Source organism: Schistocerca nitens, chromosome 4 (assembly GCF_023898315.1).
Source record: "Schistocerca nitens isolate TAMUIC-IGC-003100 chromosome 4, iqSchNite1.1, whole genome shotgun sequence".
Lineage (NCBI taxonomy): Eukaryota > Metazoa > Arthropoda > Insecta > Orthoptera > Acrididae > Schistocerca > Schistocerca nitens.
The window spans coordinates 851,849,063-851,868,305 of NC_064617.1; the positions used below are offsets into that span (position 1 = coordinate 851,849,063).

A 19,243-nucleotide genomic window follows, 5' to 3' on the forward strand; every position below is an offset into this window, starting at 1 on the left:
TGTCCCAGTTCTCAGTTTAGAACCAACGCACTAATCAAGCACTTCGTCCAACAGGTCTAACACAGAACGCACACAATACTCAACACTGAACTATAGTGGGTGCAGGTTGTCAATACTGGCCGCTACGCAAATGCAGTGTTGTGAGTCGCCCGTTTTGTCCAATCGACAGTTCTGACTTCATTCACCGAACTTTATTATCAAAGGTTGTATGTTCACATAACAAAATTACAGTGTATCAGGATGTTTATTAAAGAGACATATTGTATACTACAAATGACGAACCTCCACCTGTTACACTGTAAGCTACGGTAGATGTGACTAATTAAAGATCATGTGTAGGGGTGATACATAGCTGTAAGGCAAAGATGGTATTCACTGTGACTGTCACTCCCCATGTTGTTGCATTGTAATATAATGCTGCTTGCAGTTCAAGTGTGTTTCACCTGTTGCCATGTAGATGGATAACTCCAAGTGCATATGAATGGACAAAGTGATTACAACAAGGGTGAACATCATTGGATGATGACCTGTACTGTTGTCAATGAAGAAAATATTGGATCATACAGACATACCTGGACAGAATGTTTGAATGAAATTTTGCACTGATGTTCCCTATAGAATAAAACTAAGCTTTGTAAAATTCGAGCGCAAGAAGCAAAAATTCATGGTTTTGGGAGGCTCTCTCTGCATAGTTGCCAAATGTTGTGCTAGCTCTTCAACAGTTTTGGCCAAAATTAAGACAGCGTATAATTGAAACTAGTTGTGATCCAAAGGAGAGACCTGGGTTGGAAGCACAACTTTTTGTGCTCTTCACAGTGGTTAAAATTTATGTGCTGTGTCATTCACAGTTTTTGTGCTAGTTCAGCCTCAGTTGGGCGTAAAGAGGTTGTGACAATTTTTCAGTCTTTTGTGGCTGCAATAAATTTGAGCAAACAAATTTTGCTTGTCACCCTTTAATATTTCTGCAGAGAAGTTCCTTGTTATCAGTTCTACCAAGCAGCAGTGCCAGAAGTTATTAATGTGTAAACATATCATCAAAATTTTTTCAGCTTATTTGTGTGTACTTTAATGTCCTATTGCTAAGTATTACCACATTCTATTTTCTTTATTTTTGTTTCATAAGAAGTAGTTTTGTTTATTTTGGAGACACTCTGGTTTTGCAAACTTGTTATGTTTAATATTGATAGGTTTAGATGATTTTTAGATGCTGCAGTTTTGTGTGGTTTGCTGATAATTTTTTTTTTTTATTTGTACTTAATCAAAATTACTCACTGAATACCAGAAGCATTGAGTTGTCGACAAGCACGTACAAAAGAAAAGGATAACTTGCTAGCTTTTGGAGTAAAAACTATTAAGTTTTTCTTTTCTTTTATGTGTGCACCTGTTGAAGACCAAATGCTTCCACTGTTTGGTGAGTGGTCTCTCTTACTCCTAAGTTTTTTACAACAGCGGAAACCAGTATGGAAATAGTTCAAAACTAAAAACAGGCTGCCACTCCCCTATTTATGATTGTGCAAATAATAGTTGTTAAAGTACTTTACACACTGATACATAGTCATTGGCTAATGTGTACTGAATTTTAATTGTTGTTGGCAGCCTGCTCATTATAATTGTTGGTGGCTGACACCATCATTGAAAGAGCAGCACCCATTTGTGAATGTGTGTGGAAATAAATGTGTGGATGCCTCTAATACTTGAAAGTACATTTGTACAATCACATATAGGTAGCCTGTTCCTTTTAAATTATAATCAAGAAATTAGTCCAAGGACACATTGAGGAATCTGTTGTTAGCTAGTTGTCAAGCAGGTGTCTCAAAGGTGTTACACAAGAGGCATCCAGAATGTAAGTTTTACCATTTTTTTAAAAACAAAAACAACACAGTTACATGAAAAACTTTATTGGCAACAGGTACAGCAGTGTTTGAGCTATTTTTTTGACATAGCCACCAAAAGAATTTAGACACTTTTCGTATCACGGGACCAAGTTTTGTATTCTTGTGTCGTAGAAGTCTACCATCTGTGAATGCAACCAGCTCTTTGTCCTTGTCAAAATGCTGCCCAGAGGTCAAGAATTTCTTGAGGTGCAAGAAAAGATGAAATTGCTAGGAGTAAGGTCAGGACTATACGATGGATGATCAAACAGCTTCCAGCCGAACTTCTGCAAAAAGGTTGCTGTGTGCCATGACGTATGGGGACGAGCATTGTCATGGAGCAGCACAACAACTGCAGGGGGCATTCCATGTCTATTGTTCTGAATGGCACATTGCAGTTTCCACAATGTTTCACAATAACGATCAGCATTCACTGTTTCACCTACGGTCAGGAAGTCAATGAGCAGAAAGCCCTTCCTGTCCCAGAACACTGTGCACATCATTTTCTGCACCAATACAGTCTGTTTGAATTTCGTCTTGACCAGAGACCCAGTTTTAATGCCAATGCATTGACTGCCACTGGGTTTCCAGGGTTAAGTGGGAAATCCATGTCTCATCACCTGTAACGATCCTGTCAAGGAGCTCTTCGCCATCATTATGATACCTGTGTAGAAATGTCAGTATTACTCGAAAGCATTTAATTTTATGCTCGGGTGTCATGTTTTCTGGCACTCACCTGGCACACAATTTCTTGAATGGCATTTGCTTAGTGACAACTTGATGTAACAAGGATCATAATATGTGCAGAAAATGGCTGCTCCATAATTGTGAAGCAACAATTCTCCGGGATGTGCTGCAGCGCCAGCTCAATCAGGTGATCATTGATGAGGGATGGTCGTCACTGCGCTCTTTACTACGGACACTTTGATGACCTTTGGAAAAAAGCCTGCACCAGTGATGCACCACCTGTTTGCTCACAATGTTTTGCCCATAGACTTGACAGTTAATTTTGACAGGCGCTATGTTTTGTGCATTCAAGAACCTTATCAATGACTGAACCTCGCAGGCTGTGAAAGAATGAGTAAGAGACGCCATTTCGGGGCATGCTGCCGCATCAATGGCACCTGGCGAGGCCTGTCTGACCGGCATTTGATTGTCATGTCATAGATCTGTTGTGCATGCACATTTTTCCCAGATAAATATATCTATTATAAAGGAAACAACATTGGAAAACTTACTTTCTAAATGTAGCTTGTAGCACAACATATCTCATTAAAATTATTTTGTCTAGTTGGACAGATGAATCCAGATTTTGTGCCTAACTTACCACTTTCATACAATTGGTGGTTTGGACAATTTAGGGTACCATCAGGTTGTTTTTAATAATTGTAAAAAAAGACTTGAATCACTGAATAACACTTCATAAAAATCCCTGCCTGATTGACAAAAACTGTTGAAACTACACTCTGATTATGACCTTGAAGCAGATTCTTCGATATGTTTCTGTGATGAAGTCTGGAACTCACTCACATTGACTTTTTGCAAAAGCAGTGCTGTGACCTTTTTGAAAGAACTAATAATGATGAGGAGTGCCACAGTCACCTCGAAGATGACAGTGAACCAATGTGTGACAATTTGTGGAAACCAGAACAGCCCACAGTTGCAAATATTTGTTTTATTCAGTAACTAGTTTTGATTGATCTGATCGTCACCAGATTGATCTAAAAAGGAATATACATATTTATGAATAAATGCCTAATGATAAGTTAACAACATTAGCTGAAAAGTATGTAACAACATATCTGCTTCTTTGAAGTTAATAAAAGAGGCAAATAAAATTTATAGTCCTGGTTGGGATTGCCACATATTATAGGAACATGATAAAATTGTAATAAGCACTCATGATCCCTGATATGGGACCATTGTTGACACACTGTGCTTACAGCTGCATTGCAAACAGCTGATGGGGCTGGTATGTGTTGCTGATCATATGCACTGTTTACAGTGGCATGTTACAAAGCCAGGGATATGAAGTTTAACATTATACATGACCCGAAATAGGATTAACCAACAGGACTCTGTTTTTGTGAGCCCATTGTGCCTGTGACAATTTCCTGTGTGTTTAGATGCTGCTTATGTACTATATGTAAACAGTGCATACGTCTGTTTGAAAGCTAGCATTTATAATTTTAACTAACTTTTTGCTGTGGACCAATTTTTGATCTCTAACACTTTTATTACTTTTGTTTTTAACTCATGCTGTTTTGGTTTATGTAGAATGTTAAACATAAATCTCTACCTTATTAACGTGCCATTGTAAACATTGCTTATGGTCAGTGTCACCTAGCAACCACCACACCCCCTCAACTGTTTGTACTGTATGTGGAAGCACAGTGTGTCAACTAAAGCCATTTATAATGGACTGCAAGTGTTTACTACAATTCTATTTTACTATGATTCTATCATGTTTTTATACTAAATGACAATGCCAACTAGGCTATAAATTTAATTGCCTCTTAAAAAACTAATTTCAAGCAGACAAGCATGTTTTTTGTTAGGTGCTTTCCAGATAATGTGAATTAATGTTACTACTTATAATATTAACTTATTGTAATATTCATAAACTATGCACATTCTTTTTTAGATGAATCCTTGATAATTATAATGATCGAAACAGGTCACTGAATAAAAGAAATATTTTTGATCATATGCTATTTTGGTTTCCAAAACTAACATCATTAAAGTGATGTAAATACTCTTTATAAAGCAGTAGCATCTGTATTCAGAAAGCCCACAAGATGTGGATTTTTACCAGGCTAAAAACCATACCCAATTTGTGAGAAACTAGATTCACAAGGAACTTTCTACTATGTTATCTTCCTATTCGCAAGGAACTTCCTAATATGTTATCTTTCTCAAAATCTTCCGATGCTAATGTACAAATGGAAACTATAGACACGGTCAGCTCAAGTTTGTCAAGTCATGGGCATATCTGTAAGCAAGTTGCAGTCTTGATGGTTGAAGCCAGATACCACAAAATGCTTATGACTGATTTTTCTCCAACTTTGATCTGGTGCAACATGAAAATAATGAAAGAAACTGCTTTGAAATTTTAATAGTTTAAAGTGTACAAAACATTGTGCAGCTGACCCAGACATCTTCTTTAATTATGTGCAGAGATGTCACAACTGTAGAAATTTGTAGAGAAATGCAAGAAGAACTGCAGAGGTTTGATGCTTGGCGCAGGGATTGACAATCGAACATAACCAAATATAACATACTGCCTATTAATATGCAGAACAATCAGTGGAAGCAGTCACATGTATAAACTATACAGGAGTATGCATAAAAAGTGATTTACAGTAGAATGACCACATGAAACTAACTGAAGGTACAGCACCTAACAGACTGAGATGTATTGGAAACATAGTCCACCCACAAAGGAGGTAGCTTACAAAACTCTTGTTTGACCAATATTTGGATGTGGCTCATTAGTCTAGAATCCATACAAGATAGGATTGATAGAGGCAATAGAGATGATACAAAGAAGGTTCATTTAATAAGTGAAGAAGTGTCACAGAGATGTTCAACCAACACCAGTGGCAGATGCTGCAAGAGAGCTATTCTACATCACAGTGTGCTTTACTGTTAAAATTCCAAGGGTATACATTCCTAGAAGAGTCTACCAGCATGTTGCTTCCTCCTCTGTATATACCATGAAAAGATGATGAAGCTAAAATTTGAGAGATTGGATCTCACATGGAAAGTTGTATGCAGTTCCTGTGACCTATTCATGACTGGAAAAGAAAAAGGGGAAACTGACATGGGTACCCAAACCACAAGGTAGCTTGCGAAGTAGTAGGTGTAGAGTATTGATGATTCCAGTATTAATCAATCTTAAATTTGACCAAATTCCTTTGTAGAGCTCACATGACACTTTGCAGCCCCCTTCTGAAGGCCTTTATGTTCTTTCGCTTAACTTAATTGCAAAATTTTATTCAGATTGGAAATGATCAGGTAGGGACTGTTGGTCCACCCATTGTGGAGTGACCATACAGCAGTTTGCAGTGCTGTAAAATTTTTGCCATGTGTTGTAAAGGTGAACAAAAACATCACTGAAAGGGCTTGATTTTTCGGATCTGACACTGTATAAGCTGGATGGGCGTGTTTAACTGTTCAGTTACACTAGGTAGTACATCATGCAAGCATTGTTACTCAGTGATCTTTCAGGAGTGCAGCCAGTTGTTGTTGTTTCCTATCATGCACAATGTTTCATCTGGACACCTGCCACACATCTTGTGGTGTTTTGGGATATTTGTAAACATCCCAACACACCATTGGAAATCCGTTGACAAGAGATGCTCATGAGTAAGTTGAATAAGGATAAATGTAGTGGGAAATGGAAACTGTGTGTTTTCCTTTCTTGTATGCAGTGAATGTGGAGTAGTGATGGAGCCGGCAAGAAGGGGACCAGTAAAAATGGTTTTACAACCACTGGTCGTCTGGGAGTCATTTGTGCCATGGTGCAGCAAGTACCTGAATCCGAGATCCATGGAGTAAACAATGCACCAACAATGGTATAATGAACAATTGAAAAGTGGTAGTTGTTTAGCTGATTCCCCGCCCCCCCAGATCCTACAGTACGCATGTACGGACGTTTTGAATGTACTCAAGAGGGTGGTATTACTGTAGAAATTGTTAGTTGTGTTGTTAAAAGTAATAATGAAAATGTTGGGCAAAATATACCCCTGTTTGTGAGAAATGTGGCTATTTATTTAGTAGCACAGTAGAGTGAACTTGCGGAAGCATACCAGGAATCTTCACCTCAGTTGGATTGACAGGGAGGTCGCACGGAAGGATCCGGACCACCAAAAAGCTACCTTGAGAAGAAAGGATAAAGGTAATACTACTTTCATCTGGCGGTGTATTGGGGTCAGCAAAATACTGCCTAATTATATAAGCCAGGGATCCAACTTCCCGCTAGTGCTGGTATAAGACCCACCACAAATCTTACAAAATAAACAGCAGGAAAAGAAGGAAAAAAAATACACCCCAATCTTCAGGTGGGCTGTCAATGAGATATTGGCATGGTGAAAATAATGACCAGCTGCAATCCCAAATATCATTGAGTGCTCAATACACTGGGAAAATGTTAATATTCTCATTTGCTGATGCTCTTCTTGGATTCTCTTGCTCATTTGCCAGTGCTCTTCTTGGACTCTTTTGGGTCACTTCATAATAATGGGAGAATCAGTAACCTCAAATATATATTCTGAACACTTATGTATTTGGTTCCTTGCCTTAAAAAAAATCCACGACCCCTGTCTCTGGCTACTGTGGCCAGTGTGTGTGTGTGTGTGTTTTGTCTACTTTAGAAGAAGGTCTTTTGGCCAAAAGCTCATGTTTAGCAGCCTTTTTGATGTACCTGGATGTGACTCAACATCTCCTTTATGTGGTGAGTGTAACAATTTATCCTTTTCATAATATTGTGTGTGCAAAATTTTGCCTGCTTAACGCAGGTGGGGATGCGAACAATGCACATTGTTGCGAACATGCTGCAGACTTTGCTGAAGCAATGTTGTACACAGATGCATGTTTTCATACTCTGTGTAAATGCGGCTCTATGAATGACACACAACAACAGTTGTTGTTTTCTCTATATCTGTGTCAGAGATCTGAATACAGGGTTTGTTTCCTTGGTTTCATGTTCACTGCAAATGTCGGCGTATCCTATAGGTTGGTTGCAGAATGTTCTACTTTGGTAGTTATTTAGTTTTACAGATAATGTATGTTTCTGTGCTTCAGCAACAATAATTTTTAATACCATGTAAATCACAAAAGGAAAAGTAACCAATATTACACAGTTAAAGAACTGTATTTTGCTATTTTTCAATAACTGTCACTCCAGATACAGTAAACATAAATGAATTTCAATTTGGTTAATCTTAGCAGTAATAATTTATAGAACACAAGAACAATAATGAAAACAAAATTTGCACTACAACTACTATATTTCACAATATGCAACAATCACAATGTTACCTGACAAGACTTAAATAGCTAATATATATAGCAGAGCTCTAGTTTGAATAAAATTACTAAAATTTACCTATGGCAACAATATATTCCCTTTCTGGCTTCATTGTTATTAAAAAGAAGAAACCCATCTGTGAATACATTACATGTGGCAAATCTTGGTGTATTTCAGTACACGTTTGCCAGATGCTGGTAAGCCAACATGCCACTGCCATAATCTACACAAGTTAGTCTTCTTTTGACTACAAGTAAAATCAAACAGTGGAAAATCAAGGATGGAATAATGACAATATGATGAAAAGGATAGATTGTTATTTGCCATATAGCAGAGATGCTGAGTTGCAGATAGGCACAATGAAAGGACTGGCTTCTTGTTTTGCCTGTCTGTGACTATGCATCTCAGTTATATGGTGAGTAGAATCTATCCTTTTTATTATTTTGACTAAAAGTAGAAATAATAAGTAGTATAGTCCCACAGTACATAATCAGGTAGAGATAACATACATGTGACCCATGCATTTGGGTCCCCACCACCCATCCAACCCTCTTCAACCATTCCCGATAATCCGCCTTTGTTCAGATCATTCCACTAGATAACTGCAGACTAAATAAGCAAATTGAAAGAATGCACCATTATGATAACAACACAGGTTAAAGTAGTTTTCCTGCCTACACTTGCTACCCACAATGTGCTGATAGAAGATGTGGTCCACTCACACAATTGTTCAGGAATGCCAACCTCAAACTTACATGTTATTGTTTCTCAAAACCACTATGTACGTAACATGCTCCTTAGTCTCGAACTAAACATGGCTGCTGAGCAAATTGAAGATGGTGGGTTGGAAGAGATTTTGCTAGATTATGTAAAGATGTTCAGTTTAAGAGCTTTTTGTTTTTGTTTTGAGATATGCAATTACATTTACAATGGTTTGTTGATAAAGTATTTTGTATTGATCCCTTCTCATTCTTTGTTAGTGTTCTGTTTGAGATATTACCGAAGAAGGAGTGAGGTGATGGTCAAATTGTGAATGTGAATTTTCAGTAGAAGTGATGCCACTACAAAGATGTGTGCTTGTACAATGTCCTTACACTGTGACAACTTATATAAAAATCTACCAACTCAGTAGTAGAAATCAACAGTTTAATACATATGTGTTTTTGGAATCCATCAGATGGCAAAAATGATAGAGCATCTGCAGGGCCTCACTGAAATGATGCATAGAAATATTTAGAGCAGCTAAGGAATGCAAGGTATCAGATGGATTATATTTTCAAGGCATTCACCAGTAATTTTTAATACGAGAGCTATTCAGAAAGTAACATACGTTCTACAATAATAAAAATAAGAAAAGGAAGGCAACATTTTTACTATCTTCATTTGAAGGGCATGTTGTTCAGCTATTGTTTAGCATAATCTCCATATAAATTAAGACATTTACCCCAATGGTACACCAGCATGTTAATTCCATTGTCATAGAATATTGCTGCCCAAGGCCTCAATCGTGCTTGGATGCCAGTGCGCAATTGCTCGTCATCGTCAAAGCTCTGTTTGCTCCCATCTGAAATCATCCATGTTCTGTCAAGTTTTAATGAACTTCTGTGTGGGGTTGTGAATTATCAGTTTTTCATTTTTAGACACTCTGAAGACTTCTGTTCTGTCTCACAAGTCACAAACTGCAGCCATGTCTCTTCTTCTATTGAGAAATGAGTAGGAAGTGATTTACCATGCTCATTGTTGGGCCTTGAGAAATGCCAAAGATACTGCCATACAGTACTTTTTATGCTCTTCTGACAAGAACCTCGATACTCATCTGGGACAAAACTTGTGATAGCATAGATTTTATATCACAACATGAAGCAACCAAGTTCATGAAAGTTTTCATCAGTTTTCTTCATCAGTTCAGCACTGAGTGCTTGGCTGGTAACTTTGCACTTCCTCGACAACATTAGTGCAGCCACTGTTAAACATGATGCACTGTGGTCTCACTCCAGCTTCACTCATTTCATTGTTTCTTACACAAGAAAAAGTCCCTAAGAAACTTCATTTGGTCTCAATTTTTTGGCAGATGAAACATAATCACTAATTGCATCTCTCACCATTGAGTGGCAAAATGTAAGTTATTTTCTGAGCAGTCCTCGTAAATACACAGAATTGCACTATCGATCTCATTTCTTTTGTGTCATATTTGCAACTTGACATTTTCCAGTCGAGCACAAGATGTGTTTGTAATAAACTGTGTTTTGACTTCCACTGAGTAATAAAACTTGTGATAGCACAAGGACCCAGTCGAAGGCCAAAAAATAGTCGTTAAATAGTACACAATGACAAATTGGCACCAGCTGCCAGTTGTGATACATCAGGGGAGTATCAAATTACTTAGTTAGCTTGTTCCATATGTGTTTACCATTTAATTAGTAGAAGTAGGATGGATAAGATAAGTGCGTGCCGTACAGATACACAGAAGAAGCTGGCCACGATTCGTGAACATCTGAAGATGGTGTTGGCTGCAATCAGCCATCTGCAGGCTGCTGCCTCAGTGTGTAGTAGTGGAGAATCTGTCGCTTCATATGGAACACCTCCGATGTCGCTTGTTTTGTCCTACCAAGGCAACTTAAAGTGCACTGTATATGTGGGATCCAACCTCACTGCAGTGTGGTGATTGACTGTAATGTGTTCATGTTGCTTGAGGCAGAAAGTCAATGTGGGGACTGGCCATCTGACCTTGCTTGTTTACCCTGTGAGTGGGCAGGTAGCTGCTCCTTCAATGGGTCCAAGTGGGCACATGGGGAGAGGGTCTACTGGTCATTGGGAGCTCCAGTGGTAGGCATGTTATGGAGCCCCTTAAGAAAATAGTATCCAGGACTGGAAAGAAATCCAATATGCACTTGTTATGTCTACCAGGAGGCATCATCTGAGATGTGGGCGAGACCCTGCTTGTTGCTATTGTGGGTGCAGTGTGCAGTCATCTGCAGGTTGTGGCTCATGTTGACACCAATGAAACAGGTTGCTTGGGTTCTAAGGCCATTCTCAGTTTGTATGGGCAGCTGCTGGAAGTGGTGTGGCTGCTATCCTCATTCACAGAGTGCAAGTAGAGTCCACAATTTACAGAATCCTGCCCAGAATTGATATGGGTCCTTTGATTTGGAGCTAAATGGAGGGACTAAACCAGAGGCTTTGGTGAATGTGTGACGCTCTTAGCTGCAGATCTCTGGACATGCATTATGGGTTGGAGAATTGTAGGTTTCCCTTGATAGGTCAGGGGTTTGGTGCACACAGGAAGCAGCTACTTGGGTGGCAGAGTACTTGTGAAGTGCACATGGGGGCTGTTTAGGATAGGCGCTAGTTTAAGATCAACAGTCAGTATGCAGAGAGCAAAATCAGATTGATACAAAATAAAAGAACTTTGGTGGTCAAAATTTTAGCAGTAAATTGCCGAAGCATTTGTTACAGATTTCCTGAATTCACTGCCCTCTGGGAAAGTTGTCACACTCAGATTATTCTCAACACTGAAAGCTAGATGAAACCTAAAGTAGAAAGCTCCAAAATATTTAAAAAGTCATGGAAAGACAGGTTTGACACCATAGAAGGGGGAGCGTTCATTGCAGTTTACAAAAAGATTGTTCCTGTTGATGCTGAATCTGAGTCTAACTGTGAAGTTATTAGGACACGAGCAATTGCATCCAAGTAAACTCAAGTTAATCATCAGATGTTTCTATTGGCCACTTCATTTCACTGTAATATTTGTAGAATTGTTCTAAGTTCAGTAGTGCATAACTACCCCAATGTACACTATTACTTGGAAATGACTTTAACCTACCAAGTATAGTCTGGGACACCTATAGATTCATTGCAGTGGTTCGGACAGACAGAATTGTGAGTAGCACTGACAAATTTTCCAAAAACTGTCTTGAGCAACTACTTCAACAACCCACACACAATGAAAATACTTTAGACCTTGTAGCTGCAAACAGACCTGATCATATCAACAGTGTCAGTGTAGAGACAAGGATTAGTGATCACGATGTCATCACAGCGGAGAGGATTACTAAAGTTAATAAATCCATCAAGACAGTAACGAGGATTTTATGTTGTAAAGAACAGATAAGCAGTCTTTAGCATCCTAGTAAGAGAATGAATGGACATCATTTAGTCCTAATGTGATGGACATACAGGAAATGTGAGTAATATTCAAACCAATTGTAAATCATACTCTGGAGAAATATGTGCCATGCAAGTGGATTAAGCCGAAAAGCACATGGAAATGTTGACAAACAAAAGTTAGCGGAAATTCATGTGTCTGTAAAAAGATGATGTACAAAGCTCACAACTACTTTCACCATTATACCTTAGTGAAGTATCAGTTTGAGAACCCGAGAAAATTCTGGTCCTACATAAAATCACTGACTGGGTCAAATGATTCAGTTCAGTCTCTCATAGACAAGTCTGATGTTGCAATAGAAGACAGCAAAACAAAAGCTGAAATTTTAAATTTCGTGTTTAAAAATCATTCACGTAGGAAGATCGTACTGACATACCATTGTTTGACCATCACACTGACTCTTGTTTATACAGAGAGTACGCTATGGCATTGCCCCCTTACTTAGCTTGTGTTTATTAGAGACGCAAGTTTATGCAGTGAAATGTGTATCCAAGCCACAGCAGCATAACAGGATGCAGTATTTACAAACAAGCAGGAGAAAACATGAGTAAACACTGTCAAAGTACAAAACATAATTTATAAATAACAAACCACATGAAATTGTTCACCTTACCTAATTTTCACAAAACTTTTATTGGTGTCCACAGGTTCAGCTCAGCTAAACAAAAACATGTTTCATACATAAAACCAAACTTGTCACAGCTGAGGACTACCAAAATACTATTATGTTAAGACTAAAATCAGGCATATGCCATGAATTTTACCAGAACATACATTTTAGAGGTTGCATGATAAACAAAAAATTAAATGCAGACAATTTTCTAACATTTAACTGATGACATGGTATACTAATATAGACCTGTGGCAGAATTTTTATGGTAGCCACAGGACACACACATGTTAAATAGAAGGAAAGTGGACATAAAATTTAAGTGGAAACAAAATCTGATATATCATATTCCTTAACCTAAAAATAACCTTTATGAAAATATTTCAGGATGCCACAACTGTAGTGAAACATGTTTGGGTGATAAAGCAATAATTTGTGTACTTGCAAAAAGATGGAGCCGTCCTTAATTTATTACAAAATATTATTTTTGTCATGCTGCCGTGGTGGCTTCGTGATAGTTTTTATGTTCCTCATGCACCATAGTTAGGTATTAATTCCTTGATGGCAGATAGCCACAGTGCTCAGAGCCTGTAGCCATCATCTCCATTTAAATAGCACTGATTCTTCAAGAGTGCAACAGCTTCCTGAACTTTCCTTCTATAAATATTACTTTCTTTGCCTAGCACTCGTATTTTATTAAAGTCAATTACCCAGTCACACCCTTCATGATGACTCACTATCACAGACTTTACACTTCTTAAACAAATGTCACTCATGGTTAGTGCTTCCTTGTCCTTCACTATCTCCTGTGGTAGTATTTACACAACGGCAATGGCCCACCAGTGGCAGCCTGAAGATCTTCACACTTCCCTGAAAAATTGCAGGAAAAATTCTATTATAAGGGGACATGACAAGGCTTTTTCAGTTGTGTTCAGCCATCTGAGGACATCAGGATAATGCTGGAGAAGATGCCAGCAGAGGAATTGAAATATCGAGTATTTCAGAATTTTGAAAAGGAATATTATGCAATCTAACAGCTTAGAAGATCAGTGTATTATTACACAGTGTATTATTATGCAGAAGGTAGTATTTACAGAATTCAGTAGTAGTGTAATATTTCAAATAATGGAAACTCCAAGTAGGAATGTCAACAATGTAGGAAAAGACACATTGCTTATCATAAAGGATGTACGTCAAGTTGCAGACAGGCGTGATTAAAAGACACTCACATATAGCTTTTGTCCACAGCCTTCGTCAGTAAAGAGAGACGCACACAACATTCACAAACACAAACTATCAAGCACACCTCACGCACCTGTGGCACAACATGCAGCTGACCATGACACACTTGATTTCAAAGGCTGCTTTGCCACCCGAGCAATATGGATCCTTCCCTCCAACACCAGATTTTCTGAACTGTGCAGATAGGAATTATCCTTACAACACATTCTCTGCTCCCGTAATTATCCCGGCCTCAACCTACAGTAACATCTGTACCCACACCCTCCACCCAACAGTTTCCTCTCCATCTGTCCTGTCATCTCCTCCCCATTCTCGCCTCCCATCCCATTTATTTACAGACTTCTGACAATGCATCTGCCTGTCTTTCCCCATTCCTCTCCTTGTTTGTTCCTTCTTTCCCCACCTCCCTACCCCCACAGCCTCCTGATGTAGTGCCTGTTGGCAGTCCAGTCCCTGCACACTCCACCAGACAGCATTTGTCTCTCTCCTCACCCGTACGCTATGCTACTATCCCCTTCCCTTCCCGAACCCCTCGGGATTACTGCTTGCACCATGTGACATTGCATTCTGGCCCGAGGTGCTGGAGATAGTGGTCGTGTGTGCATGAGATGTGCATGCTTTTTGTGTGTATGTGTGTGTGTGTGTGTGTGTGTGTGTGTGTGTGTCTTTAATAATGAAGGCTGTGATCGAAAGCTATATGTGAGTGTCTTTTAATTGTGCCTGTCTGCAACTTGACGTGTCTTCTTTACTGTGAATAGTAATCTCTTTTCCTACATTGTTTTTTGTAGTGTAATATTTTTGACCCCTAGAACTGACTTTGCATATATTTGGCTCACATATTTAATTCTTAAACTGAAGCTTCGATATGTTGGACACTGACTATGCGCAGGAGAGATAAACACTTTCCAGGGGACTATCCCTAATTCTAGGTTTTGCTGCAGTGTGTGCTGGATATTCATTGCTGTGAGTGCTGCAAGTACACGCTACCTATAAATTAACATGTGCCACTCTGATGCCAAAGGAAGTGCAATTCAATCTTTTTTTCCCCTTAAGCTAAAGATCTGTGCACTGGTGTATTCAAAATTCTGATGTGTAATAATGGGTCTGTCTCCTTGAATCACTTCATCAACATATCCCCGATTAGTATCTGGGACAGAAGTTGTCGGTCAGCCATTGCGCAGCTTATCTGCAATGACTGTTCCTTGATTACCAGGCTACTTCACCCAATGCTGCACATTGCTGATGTCCATTACAGTATCTCCATACACTTTCCTTGTAAATGAGGTTAAAGCAGCTTTAAAATTGGGGATCATGAAGCAGAACTCTGAAATTTTCCAAACTGATTTTGATGCTTGGATTCAACAATGGTGCAAATGTGTACAAATGCATGGTGACTATGTTGAACCATAGTGTCATGTAGAGGACAGTTCAGGGTATGATGTGTACCGATTCCGCTGTAATATGTTCATTATAAAATTTTGGTATGACGCAGAGGCATTACTTTTTCCTGACCCTTGTATCTCATGCTTTATCTTCCATGGTAACAGCTGCTACAAAAAGTGATGTTTGACTTTCTTCAATAAAGATTTTAGTTTTACTGGTGAATGAGTATTGTATAGTGAGGTCTATGGGCAGTCTTAAATTAAGGAGGGCATTAGTTTTAACTATCTCTTTTTTCAGACTTCATCACATATTTAATGTTCATATTTGAGTCTGTCACAGAAGGCTCTTTTTATGGTACCAGTTTTTTACTACAGTATTAGATAAGAAAAAAAAAATCTCTTTCCTAACAACAATTATTTTATTCTTGTGGTTATCCTGTGTTTGCTAAAGTCATATTCTGTTGTGCATCTAAGTTTGATTTAATCTTACATTTGCTTGAGCAGTCCACAGGTGTACTGCCGGTCCATAGTGTCCAACGGGCACAATATTTCGGCGATCAGACATGTTGCCATTGTCAGGTGCACTGACGAACTGAGCTCCCGAGGGCGGGTGGCCATATTAAATACCCTCCCCTCGGACCGGCAGTACACCCGTGGGCTGTCAGTGCAAGAAATACGCCAGGAGAAACTGAAGAATCTAATCTTATACTGCTCCCATTCTAAATCCAATTCCATATATCACACACGTGATTGATTTTGTTGTAAGGCCTATCCTGTGCATCAATTTTTTTACCACTACCACGACTGGAACCACTTACTCTAGTGTAGATTGAGGAATTTGTGAGAGCAGACATGTAATATACTAATTCTGCACTAATGACTACAGAATTCTGTAAGGGAATACCCTGTCCGTTCGAATGAATGGTCCCTACCAAAAGTAACATAGATTTCTCAGTTATAGACCATCCAAATCACGACAACAGAGTTGATTTCAGCAGCTGCTTTGTGACTGGTGCTATATGGATGTGAAGCTGTAGGTATTTTAAGTCCTGACATTGTTATTGAATCACAGTTTTCCTTCTGTTGTAGTGGGTGTTCCTTCCTGAGCCTCCAATCCGAGGAAAGCTGGTCCTCCCTCCACCTGTCAAAGTGGATTACCGTGCAGCGTGTTTCTGCCACCGGGAACTCATAGATATTGGTTTTGTGTGTTCTGTTTGTCTCTCCAGTAAGTTGATATTCTACTATAGTTTAATTTTGCATCTTATTGTGGATCACTGGTAAATGAGTCATATTCATTGCATATATGAAGATAGATCACTATTCACCAAGTAGAGGAGGCTGAACAACATACAGACTGATAGATAGGAAAAGATAAACTGCTAAGCTTTCAGACAAGAGTTTTCTTCACAGCTAAAATACACACACACACACACACACACACACACACACACACACACACACACACACACACACACACACACAGTACTGTTACTGCCCTAAGTCCGTGTGTGTGTGTGTGGGGGGGGGGGGGGGGGGTGCGTGCAGTATGAGATGGTTAATTGGGCCTATAAATATGTGTGTCTCTGATTTATAGACAAACATCTGTACTGATTTGCAAACAATGTATTTGTATTGCTAACATGTAATTTTTATAACTTTGTTTGTATGCGACTAGCAACAGTGTAGGCGACACCCTCATATTATTTACTGTTCTTTGTCATTATAAGAGTATTCCACATGCATAAAAATTAATTTGGTGCTTTTATAAGTTTATGCACTTCTATGTGGTTACCTGTAGGTTACTTAACTTAATTATAGCCTGAACAAGTAAGGGCATTTAGAGCACTCTGAGCAAATGAAAAAATGAACACTAATTGTGGTAGAGCCTGTTTCAGTTGGTGTTGCCTACTTCTGCATAAAAAGAGTAAAAATTATAGAACCGAATTCCTCTACCACACTTCTAGTACTGATATCAAATTTGCACTCAGCTTCAGAGGTGAAATATTTTGTCACTGATGAGAGCATTTCGTACTCTTCAGCATCCTGTGTAACCACTTCAAGAGTTGGTTCATGCCTGCTTTCATAGTGTGCACATGACACGCCATGTTTAACAAAATGAATTGTAGTGGTCTTTATTCCTTCTTTTCTTCCGTTGAGATCAGTATTTACATCTGTTCTCTTTCTGCTTTATTTTTCCACTCAGTCTCCATTGATCTTTTATTCCATGTGTTTTCCCTGCCCCACACTACCTCTTTACCTTTCTTTCTGTTCTTTTCTACCCATACTTAGTTATTCACCTACCTGCAGCTCTCATCCTGCCCCTCCTGCTTGCCCCATATCTCCTTACAAGCCCCCTCCTGAATGACTTACGCACATTTCGTATCTCCTCCATTATGTTTCATTGCTCTTGTTCTGAAGATAAGAACATGTAGTTCCAGACTCTAGGCCTATCTTAAGTATAAAAATTGCCTGTACTTGTGCCAGCATACACTAAAGGTAAGTACTGGCCACTCTGCATTTTTCTTTTTGCAGATAATGTTTTGTATTAGATTTTCATTGACTAAAAATCGCCATGGTAGTGTCTTAAATTAGTAATAACAAACATTGGAAAGTCCAGGGTGGGCAAAAAACAATATTATGAATAGGATAGATTGCTACTCACCATGCAGTGGAGTGCTTGAACCACAGATGGGCACAACAGCCAGCCGGTGTGGCCGAGCGGTTCTAGGCGCTTCAGTTTGGGACCACGCGACCGCTATGGTCGCAGGTTCGAATCCTGCCTCGGGCATGGATGTGTGTGATGTCCTTAGGTTAGTTAGGTTTAAGTAGTTCTAAGTTCTAGGGGACTGATGACCTCAGATGTTATGTCCCATAGTGCTCAGTAATTTTCGTTTGGGCACAACGAAAAAACTGCTAAACATGTAAGCTTTCAGCCAAAAGGCTGTATTCTGAAGTAGAAAACACACACATGTTCACACAAGCACAACTCATACACACACAACAACTATCCCTGGTAGCTGTGTGAGTTGTGCTTGTGAGAAAATGTGTGTGTTTTCTATTTCCAAAAAGCATATTTGGCCAAAAGATTAAATGTTTAACAGTCTTTTAATTTTGCCTGCCCATAATTCATTGCCTGCTCTATGTGGTGAGTACCAATATGTCATTTTCATAATATCATTGTTAAATTAATAATTTGTTGAAATTGTAACTTTGTATAATAAGGTAACTGCATTGTGTTTTGTTTTTTACAGTATTCTGCAAATTCAGTCCCATTTGCACAACATGCCAGTAAGTAAAACAGCAGTAGAATTATACAAGCTGCTTATTTTGTTGACATGCCACTAATTTATTCTACTTTGTTTTTTTAGCACTGTATTCAAGAGTCCTGGTCCCTTGCCATTGAAAGGCAAGAAGAAAAAGATAAAACTGACGTAAAGGGTACTCTCTTGTTCAGAGTTTCAGCTAATATAAGTGAATTTTGTTTCTTTTATAACAATACAGCTGTTGACAGCTTACTGCATTTTAAATATTCACACAAAGCCATAAATAATCTCATTTTTTCCTGAATTAAGTTCTGATCTTTGTTATATCAAGTTACAATTTCACAGATAAATTCTCTTGACAAAAGTGTCAGTATATTAAAAAACAAAAGAGTACATTATACATTCAGTTGTACATTTTTTCTGTTAATAAAACAAGCTATATAAAACCAAACAGGTTTCTTCTAGTTATTACCATATGAATTGTCTGGTTTCAAACACTGCTATGGAAAGGTATAAGCAAAGTGATTAGAGATTGTTTGCCTTCATAAGATCTCAGACACCATAGCATTGCAGTTAGCTTCAGTGTTCCTCCAGTCAGCCAACTATCCTAAACAACTTTTAGTTCAGACATTGTATAGTTTTTTGTAAATAACAACTGAAAATTTAAATACATCCATCG

General features: G+C 38.6%; 1 protein-coding gene across 2 annotated transcripts in view; it reads left to right on the plus strand.

Moving 5' to 3' along the window:
• Positions 1–18,965, plus strand: part of LOC126253293 (general transcription factor IIH subunit 3) — a 43,860-nt gene extending 24,895 nt beyond the window's left edge. Inside the window, exons 6-8 of one of the 2 annotated variants that reach the window (XM_049954522.1) lie at positions 16,391–16,526; positions 18,553–18,589; positions 18,670–18,964. In XM_049954522.1, the coding sequence (XP_049810479.1) occupies positions 16,391–16,526; positions 18,553–18,589; positions 18,670–18,736 (240 nt within the window). In that variant the 3' untranslated portion in view covers positions 18,737–18,964. Of the gene's footprint in view, positions 1–16,390; positions 16,527–18,552; positions 18,590–18,669 lie in introns of both variants that reach the window. The other variant, XM_049954523.1, reaches the window with a different exon arrangement.
• Positions 18,966–19,243: the final 278 nt, after the last annotated feature.